The sequence below is a fragment of the Dryobates pubescens genome, chromosome 40 (assembly GCF_014839835.1).
Source record: "Dryobates pubescens isolate bDryPub1 chromosome 40, bDryPub1.pri, whole genome shotgun sequence".
NCBI lineage: Eukaryota > Metazoa > Chordata > Aves > Piciformes > Picidae > Dryobates > Dryobates pubescens.
This window is the reverse complement of record NC_071651.1, coordinates 1,648,608-1,672,767: the sequence shown is the minus strand read 5'-3', so window position 1 is coordinate 1,672,767 and position 24,160 is coordinate 1,648,608. Positions and strand designations below refer to the sequence as shown.

At 63.3% G+C, this 24,160-nt stretch overlaps 1 protein-coding gene across 1 annotated transcript; it reads right to left on the bottom strand.

Moving 5' to 3' along the window:
* Nucleotides 1-234: 234 nt before the first annotated feature.
* FAIM2 (Fas apoptotic inhibitory molecule 2) lies at nt 235-23,759 on the bottom strand. The gene is made up of 12 exons (XM_054177490.1): nt 23,636-23,759; nt 17,802-17,976; nt 16,729-16,832; nt 14,600-14,664; nt 13,097-13,150; nt 8,405-8,455; nt 6,980-7,019; nt 6,258-6,295; nt 5,030-5,117; nt 4,121-4,216; nt 3,293-3,346; nt 235-454 (listed from the first exon to the last, which is right to left on the bottom strand). The coding sequence occupies exons 1-12, from the start codon at nt 23,648-23,650 to the stop codon at nt 305-307; spliced, it is 930 nt and encodes a 309-aa protein (XP_054033465.1). The 5' UTR covers nt 23,651-23,759; the 3' UTR covers nt 235-304.
* Nucleotides 23,760-24,160: the final 401 nt, after the last annotated feature.

The following is a 24,160-nucleotide window of genomic DNA, read 5'->3' as shown; positions in this document are numbered from 1 at the left end:
AAGGGCCTTGGGCTGCTGCCTGCGGGGCTGGGGGCTGGGCTGGGCAGGAGGAGAGGCAGCAGAGGAGGCAGCCCCCAAGCCCTGCAGGCTGCCTCCTGCCTCCCAGGGGCTGCCAAGCAAGAGGCCAAAGCTGCAGAGGGGCCCCAGGGGCTGGGCTGGGGGCAGCAGGGTTGGGGTTGGGCTGCTTGGCTTCTGTGAACCCTTTGCTTTTGGTTGGGTTTCTTCCCACCCCCTTCCTCCTCTTCCTCCTCTTCCATCTGTCTCCAGGGGCAGCAGGGAGGAGCTGGCAGCCTGCTGGGCTCCCTCAGTCCTGGCTGGAGCCAAAGAACTGGAGGAAGAAGGAGAAGATGTAGATGATGTCCAGGTAGATGTTGAGGGCTCCAAAGATGTACTCCTCGGGGCTGAGGGAGCAGCGGCGGCTGCCCAGCAGCAGCTGGGTGTCCAGGGCCAGGAACTGCAGGGCAGAGGAAGGACACAGGGCTGGGACCAGGAGCAGCTCTGCAGGCCAGGAGCAGCTCTGCAGGCCAGGAGCAGCTCTGCAGGCCAGGAGGAGCTCTGCAGGCCAGGAGGACATCTCCATGCCAGGAGAACCTCTCCATGCCAGGAGGACCTCTCCATGCCAGGAGGACCTCTCCATGCCAGGAGAACCTCTCCATGCCAGGAGAACCTCTCCATGCCAGGAGGAGCTCTCCATGCCAGGAGGGCATCTCCATGCCAGGAGGAGCTCTCCATGCCAGGAGGTCATCACCATGCCAGGAGGAGCTCTCCATGCCAGGAGGACATCTCCATGCCAGGAGGAGCTCTCCATGCCAGGAGAACCTCTCCATGCCAGGAGGAGCTCTCCATGCCAGGAGGAGCTCTCCATGCCAGGAGGTCCTCTCCATGCCAGGAGAGCATCACCATGCCAGGAGAACCTCTCCATGCCAGGAGGTCCTCTCCATGCCAGGAGAGCATCACCATGCCAGGAGAACCTCTCCATGCCAGGAGGTCATCTCCATGCCAGGAGGAGCTCTCCATGCCAGGAGGTCATCACCATGCCAGGAGGTCATCACCATGCCAGGAGGGCATCTCCATGCCAGGAGGAGCTCTCCATGCCAGGAGGAGCTCTCCATGCCAGGAGAGCATCACCATGCCAGGAGAACCTCTCCATGCCAGGAGAACCTCTCCATGCCAGGAGAACCTCTCCATGCCAGGAGGAGCTCCCCATGCCAGCAGAGCATCTCCATGCCAGGAGAACCTCTCCATGCCAGGAGGAGCTCTCCATGCCAGGAGGAGCTCCCCATGCCAGGAGCTCCCCCAGGAGCTTGGCTGTGCCCCCACCAACCCAGCAGCCTCCCTGGATGTGCCTCAAGCAGCTTGGAGCAGCTCAGAGCAGGGCAAGCTGCAGCTCTCCACTGCCCTCAGCTCCCCCTGGGGCCAAGCAGTGCTCCAGGGCTGCTTCCTGCAGGACCTTTGCCAAGGCTCCTCCTTGCTTCATCCATCCCAGAGGGAGGCTGGGCAGAGCCTGGCACAGGGAGGCTGTGGCTGAGCCCTGCCTGGGGGTGCTGAGGGCCAGGCTGGATGAGGCCCTGAGCAGCCTGGGCTGGGGGAGGGGTCCCTGGGCAGGGGCTTGGAGCTGGCTGAGCTCTGAGCTCCCTTCCCACCCCAACCCCTTCCATGGATCCCTGGCTCTCTGAGCTCTCCCTGCTGCCCCTCAGCCTCCAGCTGCTCTCTGCCAGACCTGCCCCAGGCCAGAGACAGCTCTCAAGGTCACCTGGACCCAGCAGGTCCCTTCCAGCCCAACCAAGTTGATGTCCTCTGAGGTCCCTTCCAGCCCAACCAAGCTGAGGACCTCTGAGGTCCCTTCCAGCCCAACCAAGTTGATGACCTCTGAGGTCCCTTCCAACCCAACCAAGATGATGACCTCTGAGGTCCCTTCCAACCCATCCAAGTTGATGACCTCTGAGGTCCCTTCCAACCCAACCAAGTTGATGACCTCTGAGGTCCCTTCCAGCCCAACCCACTCCATGGCTTCAAGCCCAAGCTCCTCTCCCACCTCACCTCTCCTGCCTCTCCCAGCCCAGCCCATGACAGACACCTTGGCCTGGAGCTCTTCAGGGGCTGGCAGGGACACCTTGCCCTGGGCCCAGCTGGCACCTGGCCCCTTCCTGGTCATAAATAAGCCCTCAGCCCTTGCCAGGCTGAGCTGACACAAGGCTGGCACAAGGGCCAGGCCCAGCTGAGGTTCTGACAGAGCTTTATGGGGTAATTAGGAGCAGTTTTAGCCTCCTTGTGCCATGAATCACAGCAGGAGCAGCCCCAGCTCCCTGCAGATGACTTTTACAGCTCATAAAAGGCAGCAGTTGAGCAATGGCAGCCCCACAACATCCCCACTGGGCAGCCCTCCCCCTGACCCCCTCTTCAAGCTCCTGCCAAGCATCCACCCTGACAGGTCCCACAGCTCAGGGGCAGGCAGGGCACTGCCAGGACTTGCTGTGGGCAGAGGCTCCCAGGAGGAGCTGCTGAGGAGCACTCAGAGCAGTGAATCAAAGCCCTGCAGCTTCCCCTGGGGCAGCTGCCCAGGCTCAGGGCTCTGCATGCCTGCAATAAATCTTCCTGAAGCTCCTTGAGGCCACCCCAAGGTCTCTTGGTGCCTCTCACCTCACCCCAAGGTCTCTTGGTGCCTCTCACCTCACCCCAAGGTCTCTTGGTGCCTCTCACCCTCCCCAGGGTCTCTCTTGGTGCCTCTCACCCTCCCCAGGGTCTCTCTTGGTGCCTCTCACCCTCCCCAGGGTCCCTCTTGGTGCCTCTCACCCTCCCCAGGGTCTCCCTTGGTGCCTCTCACCCTCCCCAGGGTCTCTCTTGGTGCCTCTCACCCTCCCCAGGGTCTCTCTTGGTGCCTCTCACCCTCCCCAGGGTCTCTCTTGGTGCCTCTCACCCTCCCCAAGGTCTCTTGGTGCCTCTCTCCCTCCCCAGGGTCTCTCTTGGTGCCTCTCACCCTCCCCAGGGTCTCTCTTGGTGCCTCTCACCCTCCCCAGGGTCTCTCTTGGTGCCTCTCACCCTCCCCAGGGTCTCTTGGTGCCTCTCTCCCTCCCCAGGGTCTCTCTTGGTGCCTCTCACCCTCCCCAGGGTCTCTCTTGGTGCCTCTCACCCTCCCCAGGGTCTCTCTTGGTGCCTCTCACCCTCCCCAGGGTCTCTCTTGGTGCCTCTCTCCCTCCCCAGGGTCTCTCTTGGTGCCTCTCACCCTCCCCAGGGTCTCTCTTGGTGCCTCTCACCCACCCCAGGGTCTCTCCCACCCCCAGCCCCCCCTTACCATGGTGAAGATGATGGCTCCCAGCAGGGCATAGATGGCCTGGAGCCAGGGGACCTGCAGGGAACAAATCCAACACTCAGGCTGCTCAGGACCTGGCACAGAGCAGGACTTGGATCTGTGGAGAGCACAGCTTGGGGAAGGTCCTCTGATAGCCCAGGGGGGACTTCAGCATGGGATGGCCTGGCTGGAAGAGACCAAGCTCTGGGGTCCCTGGTGCAGCTCTGGGGTCTCTGGTGCAGCTCTGGGGTCCCTGGTGCAGCTCTGGGGTCCCTGGTGCAGCTCTGGGGTCCCTGGTCCTGCTCTGGGGTCCCTGGTGCTGCTCTGGGGTCCCTGGTCCAGCTCTGGGGTCCCTGGTCCTGCTCTGGGGGCCCTGGTCCTGCTCTGGGGTCCCTGGTGCAGCTCTGGGGTCCCTGGTCCTGCTCTGGGGGCCCTGGTCCTGCTCTGGGGTCCCTGGTCCAGCTCTGGGGTCCCTGGTCCTGCTCTGGGGTCTCTGGTGCAGCTCTGGGGTCCCTGGTCCAGCTCTGGGGTCCCTGGTCCTGCTCTGGGGTCCCTGGTCCAGCTCTGGGGTCTCTGGTGCAGCTCTGGGGTCCCTGGTGCAGCTCTGGGGTCCCTGGTCCTGCTCTGGGGTCCCTGGTGCAGCTCTGGGGTCCCTGGTGCAGCTCTGGGGTCCCTGGTCCTGCTCTGGGGTCCCTGGTCCAGCTCTGGGGTCCCTGGTCCTGCTCTGGGGTCCCTGGTCCTGCTCTGCAGGGGAGGCAGGGGGCAGGCAGGGGGGCAGGGGGCAGGCAGGGGGGCAGGGGGCAGGCAGGGGGGCAGGGGGCTGCTACTCACATATTGGTAGGGCAGAAGCACAGCCAGGATGAGGCCCCCAAAGAGCAGCACCATGAGCATCACAAAGAGCACTCCCTGGTAGGAGGTGAAGTCAAACTGTGGAGGGGCAGAGCAGGAGGTCAGAAGGGGGCAGTGGGGCAGAGCCTGGCACAGGCTGCCCAGGGAGGCTGTGGCTGAGCCCTCCCTGGAGCTGCTCAGGGCCAGGCTGGGTGAGGCCTGCAGCATCCTGGGCAGGAGGAGCTCTCCATGCCAGGAGGAGCTCTCCATGCCAGGAGGACTTCTGGAGGACATCTCCATGCCAGGAGGTCATCTCCATGCCAGGAGAACCTCTCCATGCCAGGAGGGCATCTCCATGCCAGGAGGAGCTCTCCATGCCAGGAGGAGCTCCCCATGCCAGGAGCTCCCCCAGGAGCTTGGCTGTGCCCCCACCAACCCAGCAGCCTCCCTGGATGTGCCTCAAGCAGCTTGGAGCAGCTCAGAGCAGGGCAAGCTGCAGCTCTCCACTGCCCTCAGCTCCCCCTGGGGCCAAGCAGTGCTCCAGGGCTGCTTCCTGCAGGACCTTTGCCAAGGCTCCTCCTTGCTTCATCCATCCCAGAGGGAGGCTGGGCAGAGCCTGGCACAGGGAGGCTGTGGCTGAGCCCTCCCTGGGGGTGCTGAGGGCCAGGCTGGATGAGGCCCTGAGCAGCCTGGGCTGGGGGAGGGGTCCCTGGGCAGGGGCTTGGAGCTGGCTGAGCTTTGAGGTCCCTCCCAAGCCAAGCCAGGCCATGAATCCCTGCCCCCAGCAGCTCTGCAGCCTCCCCCAGCACCCCCCAGCTTGCTCTGCCCCCATCCTGCCCCTGCAGCCCCCCTGAGCTGCTGGCTCCCAGCCCTGGCAGTGCCCTGCTCCCAGGGGGCTCCCTCAGCACAAACCTTGCTCTGGAAGCTGAAGATGGTGACAGAGAGGCAGACCAGGGCTGTGATCCCCAGGCACAGCAGCACAGACTTGGTGTTGTAGTAGCTGCAAAGGGAGCAGCAGAGCCTCCCTCAGCACTGCCCACAGGCTGCAGGGGCCAGAGGAGTCCCTCAGGGCTTGAGGGGTTGAGGGGTTGGGATGCTGGAGAGAAGGAAGGGACCCAGAGGGAGCTGGGGAGGCTGCAGGGGTGGCCCCAAGCTGTGTGCTGGGGTTGGGATGCTGGAGGGAAGGGAGGGATCCATCCAGAGGGAGCTGAGCAGGCTGGAGGGAAGGGATCCATCCAGAGGGAGCTGAGCAGGCTGGAGGGAAGGGATCCATCCAGAGGGAGCTGAGCAGGCTGCAGAGCTGGCCCCAAGCTGTGTGCTGGGGTTGGGATGCTGCAGAGCCTCCCTCAGCACTGCCCACAGGCAGCTGGGGCCAGAGGACTCCCCCAGGGCTGGCCACTGGCCCCAGAGCCCTGGGAGCCCTCTGCTGCTGCCAGGGGCAGGAGGGCTGAGGCCTCCTGAGCAGGTCTGCAGCTGGGCCCAGGCTGGGGAGGGGTTGGGATGCTGGAGGGAAGGGAGGGATCCATCCAGAGGGAGCTGAGCAGGCTGCAGAGGTGGTCCCAAGCCAGGCTCAGCAGGGCCCAGGGCAAGGTTCCTGCAGCTGGGGCAGGGCAGGGGCAGCACAGAGCCAGGCTGGGGGAGGAGGGGGCTGGGGGCAGCCTGCAGGGGAAGGCCTTGGGGGTGGCAGTGGCTGACGGAGTCCCCAGGAGCCAGCAGTGGTCACTGGCAGCCCAGAAGCCAACCCTGAGCTGGGCTGCAGCAGCAGGAGGCAGAGCAGCAGCACAGGGAGGGGATTCTGCCCTCTGCTCTGCTCTGCCCTCCCCTGCAGCACTGCCCCCAGCCCTGGGACCCCCAGCACAGGGAGGAGCTGCAGCTGCTGGGGAGGCTCCAGAGGAGGCCACCAAGAGGAGCAGAGGCTGCAGAGCCTCCCCTGTGGGGCCAGGCTGGGAGGCTTGGGGCTGGAGGAGGCTGCAGGGAGAGCTCAGAGCAGCTGCCAGGAGCTGCAGAGGCTCCAGGAGAGCTGGGCAGGGACTTGGGATGAGGGCTGGGGAGGGGCAGGGTGAGGGGAGATGGATTGGAGCTGGGAGGGGAATTGCTTTGCAGCCCCAGAAGCCATCCAGAGAGCTCAGACTCAGCCTACCTGGAGAGCATCCCAGTGAGATAAGCCATGGAGAGAGTCTGGGAGGGAGAGAGAAGCACATGAGCCACATTGCTGCTGCATTCATGGCCCAGGGAGAGGCAGAGAGCAGCTCAAACATTTCAGCTGTGGTGATAAGGGGCAGGGGACCCTTCAGGAGCTGCTGCAGAGCAGCTCATTGCTGGCATAGTTTCTGCTCCTCAGGTGGTTGCTGGCCCCAGGGCAGGGTGAGGAGCAGGGCAGGAGGCAGCCTGCAGCACTCCCAGCTCCCCTCAGCCTCCCCCCAGCCTCCCTTCTGCCTCCCCCCAGCCTCCCTCCTGCCTCCCCCAGGGCTGCAGAGGCCCAGACTCCACAGCCTGCCTCCATCCATCCCCCTGACCTTCACCTTTCAGAGCTTGAAGGAGCCCTGGCAGTGTCCCCAGGGCTGAGCTCACAACCAGCTGGGACCCTCAAGGGCAAGGTTCCTGCAGCTGGAACTGGAGGCTGTGGCTGCTCCCTCCCTGGAGGTGCTGAGGGCCAGGCTGGATGAGGCCCTGAGCAGCCTGGGCTGGGGGGAGGGGTCCCTGGGCAGGGGCTTGGAGCTGGCTGAGCTCTGAGCTCCCTTCCAGCCCATCCCATGACTCCCTGAGCCCAGCCTGGGCACCTCTGCTGCTTGGGGCCAGGCTGCCTTGCAGGGGCAGGGCAGCAGCCCTCCAGATGTGCTGCTGTCCAGATGTGGTACTCACAAAGATGCTGAGCAGGATCAGGTTCCATGGGAAGTATCTCCTGCAGGGAAAGAGCAGCTGCTGAGCCAGGGGCAGGCAGCTGCAGCCCAGGAGCCTGAGCTGGGCCAGGAGAGCTCTGCAGGGAGGCTGCAAGGCTGCAGCTGAGAGGCTGCAACAGGCTGCCCAGGGAGCCTGTGGCTGAGCCCTCCCTGGAGGTGCTGAGGGCCAGGCTGGATGAGGCCCTGAGCAGCCTGGGCTGGGGGAGGGGTCCCTGGGCAGGGGCTTGGAGCTGGCTGAGCTCTGAGCTCCCTTCCCACCCCAACCCCTTCCATGGATCCCTGGCTCTCTGAGCTCTCCCTGCTGCCCCTCAGCCTCCAGCTGCTCTCTGCCAGACCTGCCCCAGGCCAGAGACAGCTCTCAAGGTCACCTGGACCCAGCAGGTCCCTTCCAACCCAACCAAGTTGATGACCTCTGAGGTCCCTTCCAACCCAACCAAGTTGATGTCCTCTGAGGTCCCTTCCAACCCAACCAAGTTGATGTCCTCTGAGGTCCCTTCCAACCCAACCAAGCTGAGGACCTCTGAGGTCCCTTCCAACCCAACCAAGTTGATGTCCTCTGAGGTCCCTTCCAACCCAACCAAGTTGATGACCTCTGAGGTCCCTTCCAGCCCAACCAAGTTGATGACCTCTGAGGTCCCTTCCAACCCAACCAAGTTGATGTCCTCTGAGGTCCCTTCCAGCCCAACCAAGTTGATGACCTCTGAGGTCCCTTCCAGCCCAACCAGGTTGATGTCCTCTGAGGTCCCTTCCAACCCAACCAAGCTGAGGACCTCTGAGGTCCCTTCCAGCAAGTTCCATGCTGGCACTGAGAGCAGCTCTGGGCTGCTCCTGGCCCAAGCCCTCACACATCCTGCATCCCCCTGCAGCAGTGCCCAGGGAGCCAGGAGGTCCCTGCCCTGCAGGTGCCAGGGAGGAGAGCTTGGAGCTGCAGCTCTGCTTCCCTCCCAGCTGCCATCTGAGTCTCCATCCCAGACTCCCAGCGTGGGAGGGGTTGGGGGTCCTGATGGCCTTCTGGAGGTCCTCCCCTCCAACCCCTGTGCCCAGGCTGGGGCCCCAAGAGCAGGCTGCACAGGAGAGTGTCCAGGGGGGCATCCAGCTGTTCAGTGCTCAGGAACCCTGAGGCCAAGGCAGCTGGGGCCATGGTTTGGTGCCCATGGGGGGCTTGGCCTGGATGGTCTCAGAGGGCTTCTCCAACCCCAACAGTTCCATGGGTGAGGGATGGAGGCTCCCTGCAGCTGGGCCAAGCCTGGGCACCTCCATTGCTCAGTCACTGCCTCAGGAGGGTCCCAACCCCACCTCTGCACCAGGGCTGCTCACACTCAGCACAAGAGGAGGACCCCTGAGGCCTTCATCTGATGGGGCTGGTTAAGAGCCAAGAAGATCTTACCTGGGTCCAGAGCAGCAGGCAAGGATCAAGTAGGTGACAAAGAAGACAGCACTGAAAGGAAGAGAAGAAGAATGGTTCAGGGAGGAGAGCCCAAAGCACTTTGTGGTGGTGCAGGACAGAAGGCTCCACCTAGGAGCCTGAATAGATTCACAGAGTCCTGGAATGGGTTTGGGTTGCAAAGGAACCTCAGAGGTCCTCAACTTGCCTGGGTTGGAAGGGACCTCAGAGGTCATCAACTTGGTTGGGTTGGAAGGGACCTCAGAGGACATCAACTTGGTTGGGCTGGAAGGGACCTCAGAGGTCATCAACTTGCCTGGGTTGGAAGGGACCTCAGAGGTCCTCAGCTTGGTTGGGCTGGAAGGGACCTCAGAGGTCATCAACTTGGTTGGGCTGGAAGGGACCTCAGAGGTCCTCAGCTTGGTTGGGCTGGAAGGGACCTCAGAGGTCCTCAACTTGGTTGGGTTGGAAGGGACCTCAGAGGACATCAACTTGGTTGGGCTGGAAGGGACCTCAGAGGACATCAACTTGGTTGGGCTGGAAGGGACCTCAGAGGACATCAACTTGGTTGGGCTGGAAGGGACCTCAGAGGACATCAACTTGGTTGGGCTGAAGGGACCTCAGAGGACATCAACTTGGCAGGCAGCTGCAGCTCAGGAGCCTGAGCTGGGCCAGGAGAGCTCTGCAGAGAGGCTGCAAGGCTGCAGCTGAGAGCCTGGCACAGGCTGCCCAGGGAGGCTGTGGCTGCTCTCTCCCTGGAGGTGCTGAGGGCCAGGCTGGATGAGGCCCTGAGCAGCCTGGGCTGGGGGGAGGTGTCCCTGGGCAGGGCAGGGGCTTGGAGCTGGCTGAGCCTTGAGCTCCCTTCCAGCCCAACCCCATTGCAGGGTTCCATGGCTCCAGCCTGGGCAGCTCTGCTGCCTGGGGCCAGCCTGCTGTGCAGGGCAGGGCTCCATGGCTCTGTCCCTGCCTGGGGAAGGAGCTCAGCTCCCAGCTGGCAGCCCCAAGCCTGCCCTGCTCTTGCTCTGGCCGTGCCCAGCTCCCCAAGGCCCTTCCTTATCTCCCTGAACCTGAGCCTTCAGCAGAGCCAAACCCTCCAGAGCTGAGGGATGGTCTCCCCCTGGCCTGGCTGTCAGGCAGCCCTGGTGTTTTTCCACCCTGCTGATGGGTGCTGGCACGGTGGGAACCTGCTCTCACCCAGCCCCTGAGGGTGGAAAGCAGCTTCCAAGCATGCTGATGGCTGCCTGATAGCCACAAGGACCTTCCTGCTGTGGGGAGGACGTGACCAAAGCCACCCAGGGGCCATGCTGGGTGCTCAGGAGATAAACCTCAGCCCTGCTCTCCTGCAGGGCCAGCAGGAAGGCTGCAGGGGACCCAGCTGAGGAGGTGGAAAACCACCATGGAGGGAGCAGAGAGCTGCAGTTGTCCATCCTGGGGGCAGAGGGGCTGGGAGCTGCCCCTGGGGGGGAAAGGAGCTGGGGGGGGGGTTGGTGTCAGCAGGGGGAGGGGAGCCAGGGGAGGGCCCAGGGGGGCAAGGAGGCCACCAGCAGCCTGGGCTGCAGCAGCAGTGCTGTGGGCAGCAGCAGCAGGGCAGGGATGGAGCCCCTGGGCTGGGCACTGGGGGGGCACAGCTGGCAGCCTGGGGGCAGCCTTGGGCTCCTCAGGGCCAGGAGGGCTGCAGCAGGGCCAGGGAAGGGCAAAGGAACTGGGGAGGGGGCAGGGGAGGAGCAGCTGAGGGAGCTGGGGGGGTTGAGGCTGGAGGAGAGGAGGCTGAGGGGAGACCTCATCACCCTGTCCTGCCCTGAGGAGACCTCCCCTGCAGCACTGCCCCCAGCCCTGGGACCCCCAGCACAGGGAGGACCTGGAGCTGCTGGAGAGGCTCCAGAGGAGGCCACCAAGAGCAGCAGAGGCTGCAGAGCCTCCCCTGTGGGGCCAGGCTGGGAGGCTTGGGGCTGGAGAAGAGAAGGCTGCAGGGAGAGCTCAGAGCTGAAGAGGCTCCAGGAGGGCTGGGAAGGGACTTGGGATGAGGGCTGGGAGGGGCAGGGTGAGGGGAGATGGATTGGGGCTGGGAGAGGAGAGATTGAGAGGGGAGAGGAGGAAGTGAGGCTGGGGAGAGCCTGGCACAGGCTGCCCAGGGAGGCTGTGGCTGAGGCTCCATCCCTGAAGGTGCTGAGGGCCAGGCTGGATGAGGCCCCTGAGCAACCTGCCCTGGCTGGAGGTGTCCCTGCTGCCTGCAGGGGCTTGCATTGGATGACCTCTGGAGGTCCCTTCCACCCCAAACCCTTCCAGGCCTCTCTGGACCCCAGGGTCCATGACCCTGGGGTCACCTCCCTGCCAGGCCCTGCTGCCCACCCAGCTGCCCAGGGAGGTGCCCAAGGTCCTCCTTGGGGGTGCAGGAGGCCAGCTGGGGGCAGCTCCCTTCCCTGGCAGCTCTTTTGGGGCTGCTGTTGGGGTCTGGCTTGGGGCAGTTATGCAACTGCTGCCTCAGCCCCAGGCCTGCAAACACCTCCTGAGCTGAGCTGGGGCTGAGCTCACTGAAGCCAAGCCCAGGCAGCCTCCCTCACAGCCAGCTGCACCTCAGCTCTGCCAGCCTGATGCCAGGGGCATCCTGGCACCACCACCACCACCTCCACCACCCCCTTCTGGCTCCAGGCTTGGCAGCAGCCAAGCTTCTGGCCTCCAAGAGCAGCCCCAGGAGCAGCTCCAAGCATGGGAGCCCCACTTAGAGATGGCCACAAGCCTCCCAACCCCCCCCAGGAGAACCCCCCCAGCCCCTCACTGCAGGGGCGACCTCGGGAAGAAGCTCTCTGAGCTTGCTGAGGAGCTGGAAGGGGCTGTCCAGGGGGGGTCTGCTCATCCCTGGAGGTGCTGAGGGCCAGGCTGGATGAGGCCCTGAGCAAGCTGGGCTGGGGGGAGGTGTCCCTGGGCATGGCAGGGGCTTGGAGCTGGCTGAGCTCTGAGCTCCCTTCCAGCCCAGGCTGCGATTCAGTGAGCTCTGAGCTCTGGTTTGGGACTCAGTGATCCCAAAAGGTCTTGGCCAGCAATAAGGATTCTGTGAGCTGTGGTCCCTGACCTCCCAGCCTGGACTCCAGGATCCTGAAGGGCTTTGGCAACCTTAATGATTCTGTGATCCTGTGATCTCTGCCCTCAGATTCTCAGAGGCTGTGATCTCTGATTCTAGGCTCTCTGATCCTGGGATCTCTGCTCTGGGATCTCTGGTTCCATGATTCTCTGGGTCTAGGATCTCTGATTCTAGGATCTCTGATCTCTTATCTCTGATCTCTGCCTCTGTGATCCCTGCTCTCTGATTCTAGGATCTCTGCTCTCTGATTCTATGATCTCTGACCTCAGATTCTGTGTTCTGTGATTCTGTGGTTACTGATCCTAAGATCTCTGATCCTAAGATCTCTGATCCTATGATCTCTGATCTGTGACCTCTGGTTCCATGATTCTCTGATCTCTGATTCTATGGTTCTGGGATCCCTGATTCTACATCTCTGATCTGTGATCTCTGATTCTCTGATCTCTGATTCTAGGATCTCTGATTCTAGGATCTCTGCCTCTGTGATCTCTGCTCTCTGATTCTCTGCTCTCTGATTCTAGGATCTCTGATTCTAGGATCTCTGACCTCAGATTCTGTGTTCTGTGATTCTGTGATTCCTGATCTAAGATCTCTGATCTATGACCTCTGGTTCCATGATTCTAGGATCTCTGATTCTAGGATCTCTGATCACTGATTCTCTGACCTCTGATTCTCTGGTTCTGTGATCCCTGATTCTAGGATCTCTGATCTGTTATCTCTGATCTCTGATTCTAGGATCTCTGATTCTAGGATCCCTGATCTGTGATCTCTGCTCTCTGATTCTATGACCTCTGATCTCTGATTCTCTGATCTGTGATCTCTGGTTCCCTGATTCTCTGATCTGTGGTTCTGTGATCCCTGATTCTAGGATCTCTGATCTGTTGTCTCTGATTCTCTGATCTCTGGTTCCATGATTCTCTGCTCTCTGCTCTCTGATTCTATGGTTCTAGGATCTCTGATTCTAGGATCTGTGATCTGCTATCTCTGCTCTCTGATTCTATGACCTCTGCTCTGTGATCTCTGATCTATGATCTCTGGTTCCATGATTCTCTGATCTCTGATCTCTTGATTCTGTGGTTCTGTGATCTCTGATTCTAGGATCCCTGATCTGTTATCTCTGCTCTCTGCTTCTGTGATCTCTGCTCTCTGATCTCTGATCTATGATCTCTGGTTCCATGATTCTCTGATCTCTGATTCTATGGTTCTGGGAATCTCTGATTCTAGGATCCCTGATCTGTTATCTCTGCTCTCTGCTTCTGTGATCTCTGCTCTCTGATTCTATGACCTCTGATCTGTGACCTCTGCTTCCCTGATTCTCTGATCTCTGATCCTATGGTTCTGTGATCCCTGATTCTAGGATCCCTGATCTGTTATCTCTGCTCTCTGCTTCCATGATTCTCTGATCTCTGCTCTCTGATTCTCTGATCTATGATCTCTGCTTCCATGATTCTCTGCTCTGTGATCTCTGCTCTGTCTTACTCCTGAACCCCAACCCCCCCCAGCTCCCCCTGCCCACCCCTGCCCCTGCAGCAGCTCCTGGCATGCAAGGTGGCCCAGGGCTGCTGGAGCTGTTTGGAGGCCACTTGGCCAGAGAGAAGAAGACCAAAGGTACTCACTAGGAAGCCCAGTACCAGGCAGAGTGGGTCTGGATGTAGCCCTTCACTGGCTCACTGCAAGACAGAAGGTGGCAGCTGATCAGCAGGCAGCAAGGAGCAGCTCAGGCACTTCACAGCCTGCTGCTGCATTACCTCTGCCACCAGAGCCCAGGTGGCAGCAGCTGGGGCAGGGGACACCAAGCCCACAGCTGGAGCTGCCCAGGAGCCTGCTCAGCTGCAAGGAAACCCAACCCAGCCCACACCACTTCCCCACCTGGGCCTGCCCAGGGCATGGTCACTGCCTTCTGGTGGCCACCAAGGTCAGCAAGAGCCAGCAAGGGGTCCTGGTGGCCACCAAGGTCAGCAGGAGCCAGCAAGGGGCCCTGGTGGCCACCAAGGTCAGCAGGAGCCAGCAAGGGGTCCTGGTGGCCACCAAGGTCAGCAGGAGCCAGCAAGGGGTCCTGGTGGCCACCAAGGTCAGCTGGAGCCAGCAAGGGGTCCTGGTGGCCACCAAGGTCAGCAGGAGCCAGCAAAGGGTCCTGGTGGCCAAGGAGGCCCCAAGGGGGTCCTGGGGGCAGCCAGGGGAGTGTGGCCAGCAGGGCAAGGGAGGCTCTGCTGCCCCTCTGCTCTGCCCCAGGGAGGCCACAGCTGGAGGAGGCCTGGGGCCAGCCCTGGGCTCCCCAGCTGCAGAGGGCCAGGGAAGGGCTGGAGAGAGGCCAGAGGAGGCTGGGAAGCTGCTGAGGGGCCTGGAGCAGCTCTGGGAGGAGCAGAGGCTGAGAGCCCTGGGGCTGAGAGCCTGCAGCAGAGCAGCCCCAGAGGGGCTCTGAGCAATGCTCAGCAAGAGCTGAAGGAGCTGGGGGGGGGCAGGAGGCTGGGGCTGGCATCTGCTGAGTGGTGCCCAGGGGCAGAGAGTGGAGGGCAGGAGGAGAAAGCAGCTTGGGGTGAGGCTGCTGGAGGCCTGGAGCAGGCTGCCCAGAGAGGCTGTGGAGAGCTTCCAACCCCCCCTGGGCACTGTGCCCCTGGGCAAGCTGCTGGGGCTGCCCTGCTGGGGCTGGGGGGGCTCCAGAGCTCCCTCCCAGCCTCAGCACTCAGTGCCTCTCCAAGGGCTGATGCAGGAGCTGAGCTCCTCAGGCTCACACTGCTCCATCCTTGCCCCTGGAGCCAGCAGGAGCTGCCCAAGGCCACCAGCCCTGGTGCCCTGAGCTGGAGGTGGCCACTGCTGAGCACCAGGGGGGGGTTGGGGGCTGGAAGCTGAAGGCCATCAGACCCCAGCCCACCTCCCCTGCAGGGCCTGGCTTACCTCCAGGCCCCCTTGGCTGCTGGCAGCACCCTGGGGGGGGGATGATGCTCCATCCCCAGGAGCTGTGGGGGAGGGAAGCAGCAGGGCTGAAGGACCTCCCTCAGCCTCCCTGAGCCTTGGAGAAGCTGGGGAAGACCTCAGGCATGGGACAGACAACTCCCCCAGGGCCCAGGGGGGGGACAGAGAGAGGACAAAGTGACCACCACTGCCCCATGGAGACCTACCAGAAGGTGAAGAAAGCCACAATGGCCACAGTGACCAAGAGCTGGACCAGCAGGATGCCATAAACCTGCAGAGAGAAGCAGCCCCTGGGTGACTCTGGGGGGGGTTTAGGCTGTGCCTTGCAGCTGGGGGCCAGGCACCAGTGGTGCCCCCCCAGGGCTCAGCGTTCCCAAGCCCTGCAGCTGTGGTGCTGAGGGCCAGGGGCTCAGCCCCAGCCTGGGCAGGGTTGGATGCTGCTTGGGCCTGGATGAGCTTGGAGAGCTGCTGCAGCTGCAGTGATGCTCTGGGGGTCTCTGCTTTGGCCCCCAGCAGGGCTGAGCAGCAGCAAAGCCACTTGGGCTTGGTGAGCACTGCAGGTCCCTTCCAGCTGAGCTGTGCTCCTCCTGCCCTGTGCTAAGGGAGGCTTCTGGGACCCTCCCTCAAGGGAGGTGGAGACCCCCAGGGAGCAGTGCTGGGCCCCCAGATCCTGATCAATATCTTCATTGATGATCAGGAGGAGGGGATGGAGTCCATCAGCAGGGAGCTTGCAGAGGGCACCAAGCTGGGGGCAGGAGTGGAGCTGGGAGAGGGGAGCAGAGCTCTGCAGAGAGACCTTTGCCAGGCTGGGCAGAGCCCAACAGGATGGCACTGAGCAGGGCCCAGGGCCAGGGGCTGCACTTTGGCCACAGCAACCCCAGGCAGTGCTGCAGGCTGGGGGCAGAGGGGCTGAGAGCAGCCAGGCAGAGAGGGACCTGGGGGGAGTGGGGGAGAGCAGCTGAACAGGAGCCAGCAGTGTGGCCAGGGGGCCAAGAAGGCCAAGGGCAGCCTGGGCTGGGTCAGGAGCAGTGTGGCCAGCAGGAGCAGGGAGCTGATCCTGCCCTGTGCTCAGCACTGCTGAGGCCACAGCTGGAGTCCTGTGTCCAGCTCTGGGCTCCTCAGTTCAGGAAGGACATTGAGAGGCTTGAACTTGGCCAGAGAAGGGCAACAAAGCTGGGGAGGGGTCTGGGGCACAGGGCTGGGGAGGGGGCTGGGGCACAGGGCTGGGGAGGGGGCTGGGGCACAGCCCTGTGAGGAGAGGCTGAGGGAGCTGGGGTTGCTCAGCCTGCAGAGGAGAAGGCTCATGTGGATTTTAAAGCAGACTTAGAAATGTGGCTTTCTAGGCCAGGCTTAGACCTGGCTGAGCCTTGAGCTCCCTTCCAGCCCTGACAGCTCTGGGATTCTATGATTGAATGGGGGAGAGGGCAGGGGGGATGGCTTAGGGTCAGGGTTAGGGTCAGGGCTAGGGTTAGGGTCAGGGTCAGGGTCAGGGTTAGGGTCAGGGTCAGGGTTAACGTTAGAGTTAGGGTCAGGGTTAAGGTTAGGGTTAGGGTTAGGGTTAGGGTCAGGGTCAAGGTTAGGGTTAGGGTCAGGTTTAAGGTTAGGGTTAGGGTCAGGGTCATGGTTAGGGTCAGGGTTAGGTTTAGGGTCAGGGTTAGGGTCAGGGTCAAGGTTAGGGTTAGGATCAGGTTTAAGGTTAGGGTTAGGATCAGGTTTAAGGTTAGGGTTAGGGTCAGGGTCAAGGTTAGGGTTAGGGTCAGGGTCATGTTTAGGGTCAGGGTTAGGTTTAGGGTCAGGATTAGGGTCAGGGTCAGGGTTAGGGTCAGGGTCAGGGTTAGGGTTAGGGTCAGGGTCAAGGTTAGGGTTAGGGTCAGGGTCATGGTTAGGGTCTGGGTTAGGTTTAGGGTCAGGATTAGGGTCAGGGTTAGGGTCAGGGTCAAGGTTAGGGTTAGGGTCAGGGTTAGGGTCAGGGTCAAGGTTAGGGTTAGGGTTAGGGTCAGGGTCAAGGTTAGGGTTAGGGTTAGGGTCATGGTTAGGGTCTGGGTTAGGTTTAGGGTCAGGGTTAGGGTCAAGGTTAGGGTTATCATCAGGGTTAGGCTTAGGGTTAGGGTCAGGGTCAGTGTCAGGGTTAGGGTCAAGGTCAGGATTAGGGTCAGGGTCAGGATTAGGGTTAGGGTCAGGGTCAGGGTCAGGGTCAGGATTAGGGTCAGGGTCAGGATTAGGGGGAGGTTCTTCAGCCCCCCCCAGTGTCCCAGAGCAGAGCCCAGCAGAGCCCTGTGCTGCAGGAAGCCTTCCAAGGGCCGTGGGGCAGAGCCCTGTGCCCCCTGCCCCTTACCTTCCTGATGAAGACCCTGCGCACGCTGCTGTCGTCCCAGCTGAGGGTGGTCAGCAGCTCTGTGTCCCCTGGGTAGCCTCCACTGCCATAGCTGGGGCTGGAGCCTGCAGCAGGGCCACAGAGAGGCTCAGCCTGCAAGGGACCCCAGAGCTCATCTCCTCCAACCCCCCCCCCAGCCTGCCCAGGGGCTGCCCTCAGCCAGACTCAGCTGCTGAAGGTCTCATCCAGCCTGGCCTGCAGCATCCTCCCAGGCAGGAGGCAGCCTCAGCCTCCCTGGGCAGCCTGGGCCGGGGTCTCACCACCCTCCTGTGGCACTGGGGGGGGCACAGCTGGCAGCCTGGGGGCAGGGCTGGGACCCTCAGGGCCAGGAGGGCTGCAGCAGGGCCAGGGAAGGGCAAGGGAGCTGGGGAGGGGGCTGGGGGAGAGGGCTGGGGAGGAGCAGCTGAGGGAGCTGGGGGGGGTTGAGGCTGGGGGAGAGGAGGCTGAGGGGAGACCTCCTGGCTCCCTGCCAGTGCCTGAGAGGAGCCTGGAGCCAGGGGGGGACTGAGATCTCCTGCCCTAAGTGATGGCACAGGAGGAGATGGCCTCAGGCTGCCCCAGGGCAGGCTCAGCTTGGCCCTGAGGAGAAACTTCTGCCCTGGAAGGGTTCTGCAAGCCTGGCCCAGGCTGCCCAGGGAGGTGCTGGTGGAGTCCCAGCAGCTCCTTTGAACGCTGGAGGCTGGGGGGGGGCAGAGCCAGGAGCACTGCTCCAGGGCTGTGCCCAGCCAGGGGAGGTGGCAGGGAGCTGGCAGAGAGGATCTGGCACTGCCCTGGCCCTGGGCAGCAGGGCAGGGAGCAGGGAGCAGGGCACTGGGGTCCATCCCAGCCCTGGCAGGCAGCACTTGGCCCTGCAGGGCTTCCAGGGCTGAGCTCCACCATGGAGCATCCCTGAGCAGCACCTCCCTGGCTCCTCTCTTCCCACCCCCGAGCCTGGGGGGGGAACCAAGCTCTGCCCCCCACATCCCACCCCCCACATCCCACCCCCCGCATCCCACCCCCCACCCTCTGCCGGGGGCACCCCCGGGAGGACTTACTGGGGTCGACATAAGCCCAGCTGGGGTGGAGTGGGACCGAGGGGGGAGGAGAGTAAGCAGCAGCCTTCATCCCTCCTCCTGCCGTGGCCTCCTCGTAGGTGGGAGGGGCTGCAGGGGCATTGTCCTTCTTCTCCCCTCGCCCCTCGCCGCTGGGGGCCTTGCTGGTCACAGAGAGCTGCAGAGAGAGGCAGGCAGGGGATGGACACAGGGCTGGGGGTCCCCTGCCCTCCCCTGCATGGGCAGCCCCCAGCCGGCAGCAGCCTCAGCCCTGCAGCCCCCTCAGCCTTGCAGCCCCAGGGAGGTGCAGCAGAGGGCTGGGGGCTGGGCTGGGGGCTTGGCTGGTCACAGAGAGCTGCAGAGAGAGGCAGGGAGGGGAAGGACACAGGGCTGGGGGTCCCCTCCCCTGCATGGGCAGCCCCCAGCCGGCAGCAGCCTCAGCCCTGCAGCCCCAGAGAGGAGCAGCAGAGGGCTGGGGGCTGGGCTGGGGGCTTGGCTGTTCAGAGAGCTGCAGAGAGAGGCAGGGAGGAGGAATGGTGGTGAATGGAGCCACAGGCAGCTGGGGGCCAGGCACCAGTGGTGTGCCCCAGGGAGCAGTGCTGGGCCCCAGCCTCTTGAACATCCTCATTGATGGTCTGGAGGAGGGGATGGAGTCAGGCAGCAGCACATCTGCAGGTGACAGCAAGCTGGGGGCAGGAGCTGGTCAGTCAGAGGGCAGAAGGGCTCTGCAGAGAGACCTTTGCCAGGCTGGGCAGAGCCCAACAGGATGGCACTGAGCAGGGCCCAGGGCCAGGGGCTGCACTTTGGCCACAGCAACCCCAGGCAGTGCTGCAGGCTGGGGGCAGAGGGGCTGAGAGCAGCCAGGCAGAGAGGGAGCTGGGGGGAGTGGGGGAGAGCAGCTGAACAGGAGCCAGCAGTGTGCCCAGGGGGCCAAGAAGGCCAAGGGCAGCCTGGGCTGGGTCAGGAGCAGTGTGGCCAGCAGGAGCAGGGAGCTGATCCTGCCCTGTGCTCAGCACTGCTGAGGCCACAGCTGGAGTCCTGTGTCCAGCTCTGGGCTCCTCAGGGTAGGAAGGAGGTTGAGCTGCTGGAAGGGGTCCAGAGAAGGGCAACAAAGCTGGGGAGGGGTCTGGGGCACAGGGCTGGGGAGGGGTCTGGGGCACAGCCCTGTGAGGAGAGGCTGAGGGAGCTGGGGTTGCTTAGCCTGCAGCAGAGGAGGCTCAGGGGAGACCTCATTGCTCTCTCCAGCTCCCTGCAGGGAGGTTGGAGCCAGGAGGGGGTTGGGCTCTGCTCCCAGGCTGGCAGCAGCCTCAGCCCTGCAGCCCCAGGGAGGAGCAGCAGAGCTGGGTGAGCAAACCCTCAGCCTGTTCAGTGCCAACCAAGCAGAGCTCCAGGGGGGAGGAGGGGGGGTCCCAGCTCGCCCTGGGCCCTCCAAGGTGCCCCCCAGGCTCCTGTGATGCTCTGGGGAGCATCCAAACCTCCTCTGCCTCCCAGCCTGCTTCTGGCTGAGCTTCCCCTGGAAGAGCAGAGGACCCTGAGCCCCTCCATCCCCCCCTGCAGCTGGGGGAGCTTCCTCTGACCCCCTGCACCTCCTCTCCACCCCCCCTCTGCAGCTGGGGGAGCTTCTGGCTCCCAGCATCTCCTCTCCACCCCCCCTGCAGCTGGGGGAGCTTCTGGCCCCCAGCATCTCCTCTCCACCCCCCCTGCAGCTGGGGGAGCTTCTGGCTCCCAGCATCTCCTCTCCACCCCCTCTGCAGCTGGGGGAGCTTCTCCTGGCCCCCTGCACCTCCTCTCCACCCCCCTCTGCAGCTGGGGGAGCTTCTGGCTCCCAGCATCTCCTCTCCATCCCCCCCTGCAGCTGGGGGAGCTTCTCCTGGCCCCCAGCATCTCCTCTCCACCCCCCCTGCAGCTGGGGGAGCTTCTCCTGGCCCCCAGCATCTCCTCTCCACCCCCCCCTGCAGCTGGGGGAGCTTCCCCTGACCCCCAGCATCTCCTCTCCACCCCCTCTGCAGCTGAGGGAGCTTCTCCTGGCCCCCTGCACCTCCTCTCCACCCCCCCTGCAGCTGAGGGAGCTTCTCCTGGCCCCCAGCAACTCCTCTCCACCCCCCCTGCACGCTGGGGGAGCTTCCCCTGACCCCCAGCAACTCCTCTCCACCCCCCCTGCATCTGGGGGAGCTTCTCCTGGCCCCCAGCATCTCCTCTCTGCTTTGCCCCCTCCCTGCCCCCAGGCTTTTGTCTGTGGCTGCCTGCTCTGAGCCCCTCTGGAGGCTCCTTGCTGCTCTCTGTAACTCGAGGATGCAGCTGAGGGCCACAGGGTCCCAGGGCCCTCGGCCAGGAGGCCACCTGAGAACTTGCTTCTGCCTGGGAACATGATCCAGGTCACCTCCCAGCCCTCTGTCACCCCGGGGGGGGCACATTCCGAGCCTGGCATCCTGCCCCTGCTGCCAAGGGAGAGGCTCTGCAGCCCCTCCTGGGGGGGCTGGGGTGGAACAAGGAGGGTCTGGAGGGGTCCCAGGGCAGCCAGCAGCCAGGGAAGGTCCTGCCAGCAGCCAGGGGCCCCCAGCCCACGGCACCAAAGCTGAGTCGGTGACCCAGGGCCGGGGTGGGGGAGGGGAGGATCAGCTCCCAGCTCAGAGCATGGCCAAGGGAACCTGACCCAGGTGAGCTCCCAGCTCCTTGGCACCCGGGGGGGGAACATCCTGAGCCTGGCATCCTGCCCTTGCTGCCAGCAGAGCTGCCAGGGGACCACAGGGTCACAGGGCTGACAGCCCCAGGGATCACAGGATCACAGGATCACAGGGCTGACAGCCCCAGGGATCACAGGATCACAGGATCACAGGGCTGACAGCCCCAGGGATCACAGGGACCACAGGATCACAGGGCTGACAGCCCCAGGGGTCACAGGGACCACAGGGATCACAGGGCTGACAGCCCCAGGGATCACAGGGATCACAGGGCTGACATCCCCAGGGGTCACAGGATCACAGGATCACAGGGCTGACAGCCCCAGGGATCACAGGATCACAGGATCACAGGGCTGACAGCCCCAGGGATCACAGGGACCACAGGATCACAGGGCTGACATCCCCAGGGGTCACAGGGATCACAGGATCACAGGGCTGACAGCCCCAGGGATCACAGGGACCACAGGATCACAGGGCTGACATCCCCAGGGATCACAGGGACCACAGGATCACAGGGCTGACATCCCCAGGGATCACAGGGATCACAGGATCACAGGGCTGACAGCCCCAGGGATCACAGGGATCACAGGGATCACAGGGCTGACAGCCCCAGGGGTCACAGGGATCACAGGGATCACAGGGCTGACAGCCCCAGGGGTCACAGGGACCACAGGATCACAGGGCTGACATCCCCAGGGGTCACAGGGATCACAGGGATCACAGGGCTGACATCCCCAGGGATCACAGGATCACAGGGCTGACGTCCCCAGGGGTCACAAGATCACAGGGATCACAGGCATGACATCCCCAGGGATCACAGGATCACAGCATGCCATCCCCAGGGATCACAGAGGTGACATCTCCCCAGGTCACTGGGATCACAGGATCACAGAGACACCATCCCCAGGGATCACAGGATCATGGGCATCTCAGGATCACAGGGATCACAGGGCTACCATCCTCATGGACCACAGGGATCACAGGATCACAGTGACCACAGGGATCACAGGGATTACAGGGATCACAGGGTGGCATCCACAGAGATCACAGGAATCACAGAGGTGACATCTCCACTGGTCACAGGGATCACAGGGATCACAGAGACACCATCCCCAGGGATCACAGGATCACAGGGATCACAGAGACACCATCCCCATGGATCACAGGATCACAGGGATCATAGAGACACCATCCCCATGGATCACAGGGTCACAGGGATCACAGAGACACCATCCCCATGGATCACAGGATCACAGGGATCATAGAGACACCATCCCCATGGATCACAGGGTCACAGGGATCACAGAGACACCATCCCCATGGATCACAGGGATCACAGAGACACCATCCCCATGGATCACAGGATCACAGGGATCACAGGATCTCAGGGCTACCATCCCCAGGGAGCTCAGGGATGCAAGGCTGGAAGCACAAAGAGTCCAGGAGGAAGCAGCAGGCAGCAGAGAGGCTGTGAGGAGATCCTGCAGGTGGAAGAGAGCCCTGGAAGCAGAGCCAGGGGCACAGAGCTGCAGCAGAGCTCTGCCAGCTGCCAGCCACTGCCCTCAGCATGGCCCTTGGGGGCTGCAGGATCCCAGCTGGGCAGCTACAGGATCTGGGCCAGGGAGCTGCAGGATCCTGAGCTGCAGGATCCCAGCCAGGGAGCTGCAGGATCCTGAGCTGCAGGATCCCAGCCAGGGAGCTGCAGGATCCCAGCCAGGGAGCTGCAGGATCCTGAGCTGCAGGATCCCAGCCAGGGAGCTGCAGGATCCTGAGCTGCAGGATCCCAGCCAGGGAGCTACAGGAACCTGAGCTGCAGGATCCCAGCCAGGGAGCTACAGGATCCTGAGCTGCAGGATCCCAGCCAGGGAGCTGCAGGATCCTGAGCTGCAGGATCCCAGCCAGGGAGCTACAGGATCCTGAGCTACAGGATTCCAGCCAGGGAGCTACAGGATCCCAGCCAGGGATCTGCAGGATCCTGAGCTGCAGGATCCCAGCCAGGGAGCTGCAGGACCTTGAGCTACAGGATTCCAGCCAGGGAGCTACAGGATCCTGAGCTGCAGGATCCCAGCCAGGGAGCTACAGGATCCTGAGCTGCAGGATCCCAGCCAGGGAGCTACAGGATCCTGAGCTGCAGGATCCCAGCCAGGGAGCTGCAGGATCCTGAGCTGCAGGATCCCAGCCAGGGAGCTACAGGATCCTGAGCTACAGGATTCCAGCCAGGGAGCTACAGGATCCCAGCCAGGGATCTGCAGGATCCTGAGCTGCAGGATCCCAGCCAGGGAGCTACAGGAACCTGAGCTGCAGGATCCCAGCCAGGGAGCTACAGGATCCTGAGCTGCAGGATCCCAGCCAGGGAGCTGCAGGAGGGCTGAGTGCAGCCTCCAGCAGCATCTCCATGGCAATGCTGCTCCTGCTGGCAGATGCTCTCCCTGCCTGCTCTCAGCTCTGGGGGACCCCCAGACTCCACAGCCCCCTGGTCCCAGAGCATTGGGGACCCCCAGACTCCACAGCCCCTTGGTGCCAGAGCATTGGGGACCCCCAGACTCCACAGCCCCTTGGTCCCAGAGCATTGGGGACCCCCAGACTCCACAGCCCCCTGGTCCCAGAGCATTGGGGACCCCCAGACTCCACAGCCCCTTGGTACCAGAACATTGGGGACCCCCAGACTCCACAGCCCCTTGGCCCCAGAACATTGGGGACCCCCAGACTCCAGAACCCCTTGGTCCCAGAGCATTGGGGACCCCCAGACTCCAGAGGTCCCTGGAGCAGGAAGGAGAAACTGAGGGCAAATGCTGACTGCTGCTGGGGGCATGGATGGGGAAGCTCAGACACCACCACACACACCCCCACCCCCCCACCCCCCCGAGCTCCCTGGCCCCCAGCATGGGGGGGGGAGAAGCAGCCAGGGCTCCAAGACCCCCAGGAGAAGCAGCCCCCAGCCTCTTCATCCTCCTCCTCCTCTTCCACCCCCATCGCCCGGGGCAGGGCTGTGCCCTTGGTACCCGGCTGCCCCCTTCCCTCCCCCGCCAGCCCAGCAGCTGCCTTTGGTCCTTCGGTGCCTTCCCGCAGCCCACTCCCCACCCCCAAGCCCCTCCAGAGGTGAAATAGTTCCACGAGTGGGGGGTGGGGACCCTGTCCCCCTAGCCCCCAACCTACCTTCCCCTGGGTCATGGCTGCTGGTTAAGGATGCTGCCGGCCCCTGCCAGCGGCAGCAGGAGGCACAGGGCCGTAGCTGAGCACCAACCTCCTGCCCAGGGCCCCTCAGCACCCTCCCTTAGGGATGTTTGTGGCCGGCGGGGGGGTAGCTGCAAGCTCAGCAGCCTCCTGCTGCAGCCTCGGTTGATGCCTTCAGCTTCTAGCAACATCCACGCAGCAGCTGCGCTGGAGGGAGGACCCCGACCGTACCACTGCCAGGCTGCAGCACAGGGGGACCCGGGCAGGAGAGGGGGGAAGCAGGCAGCCACGGCCACGGGCAGCTCTGGGCAGGATGCTGGGACCCTGGGCAGGATGCTGAGACCCTGCGCAGGATGCTGGGACCCTGGGCAGGAGAGGGGGGAAGCAGGCAGCCACGGCCACGGGCAGCTCTGGGCAGGATGCTGAGCCCCCGGGCAGGATGCTGAGCCCCTGGGCAGGATGCTGGGACCCTGGGCAGGAGAGGGGGAAAGCAGGCAGCCACGGGCA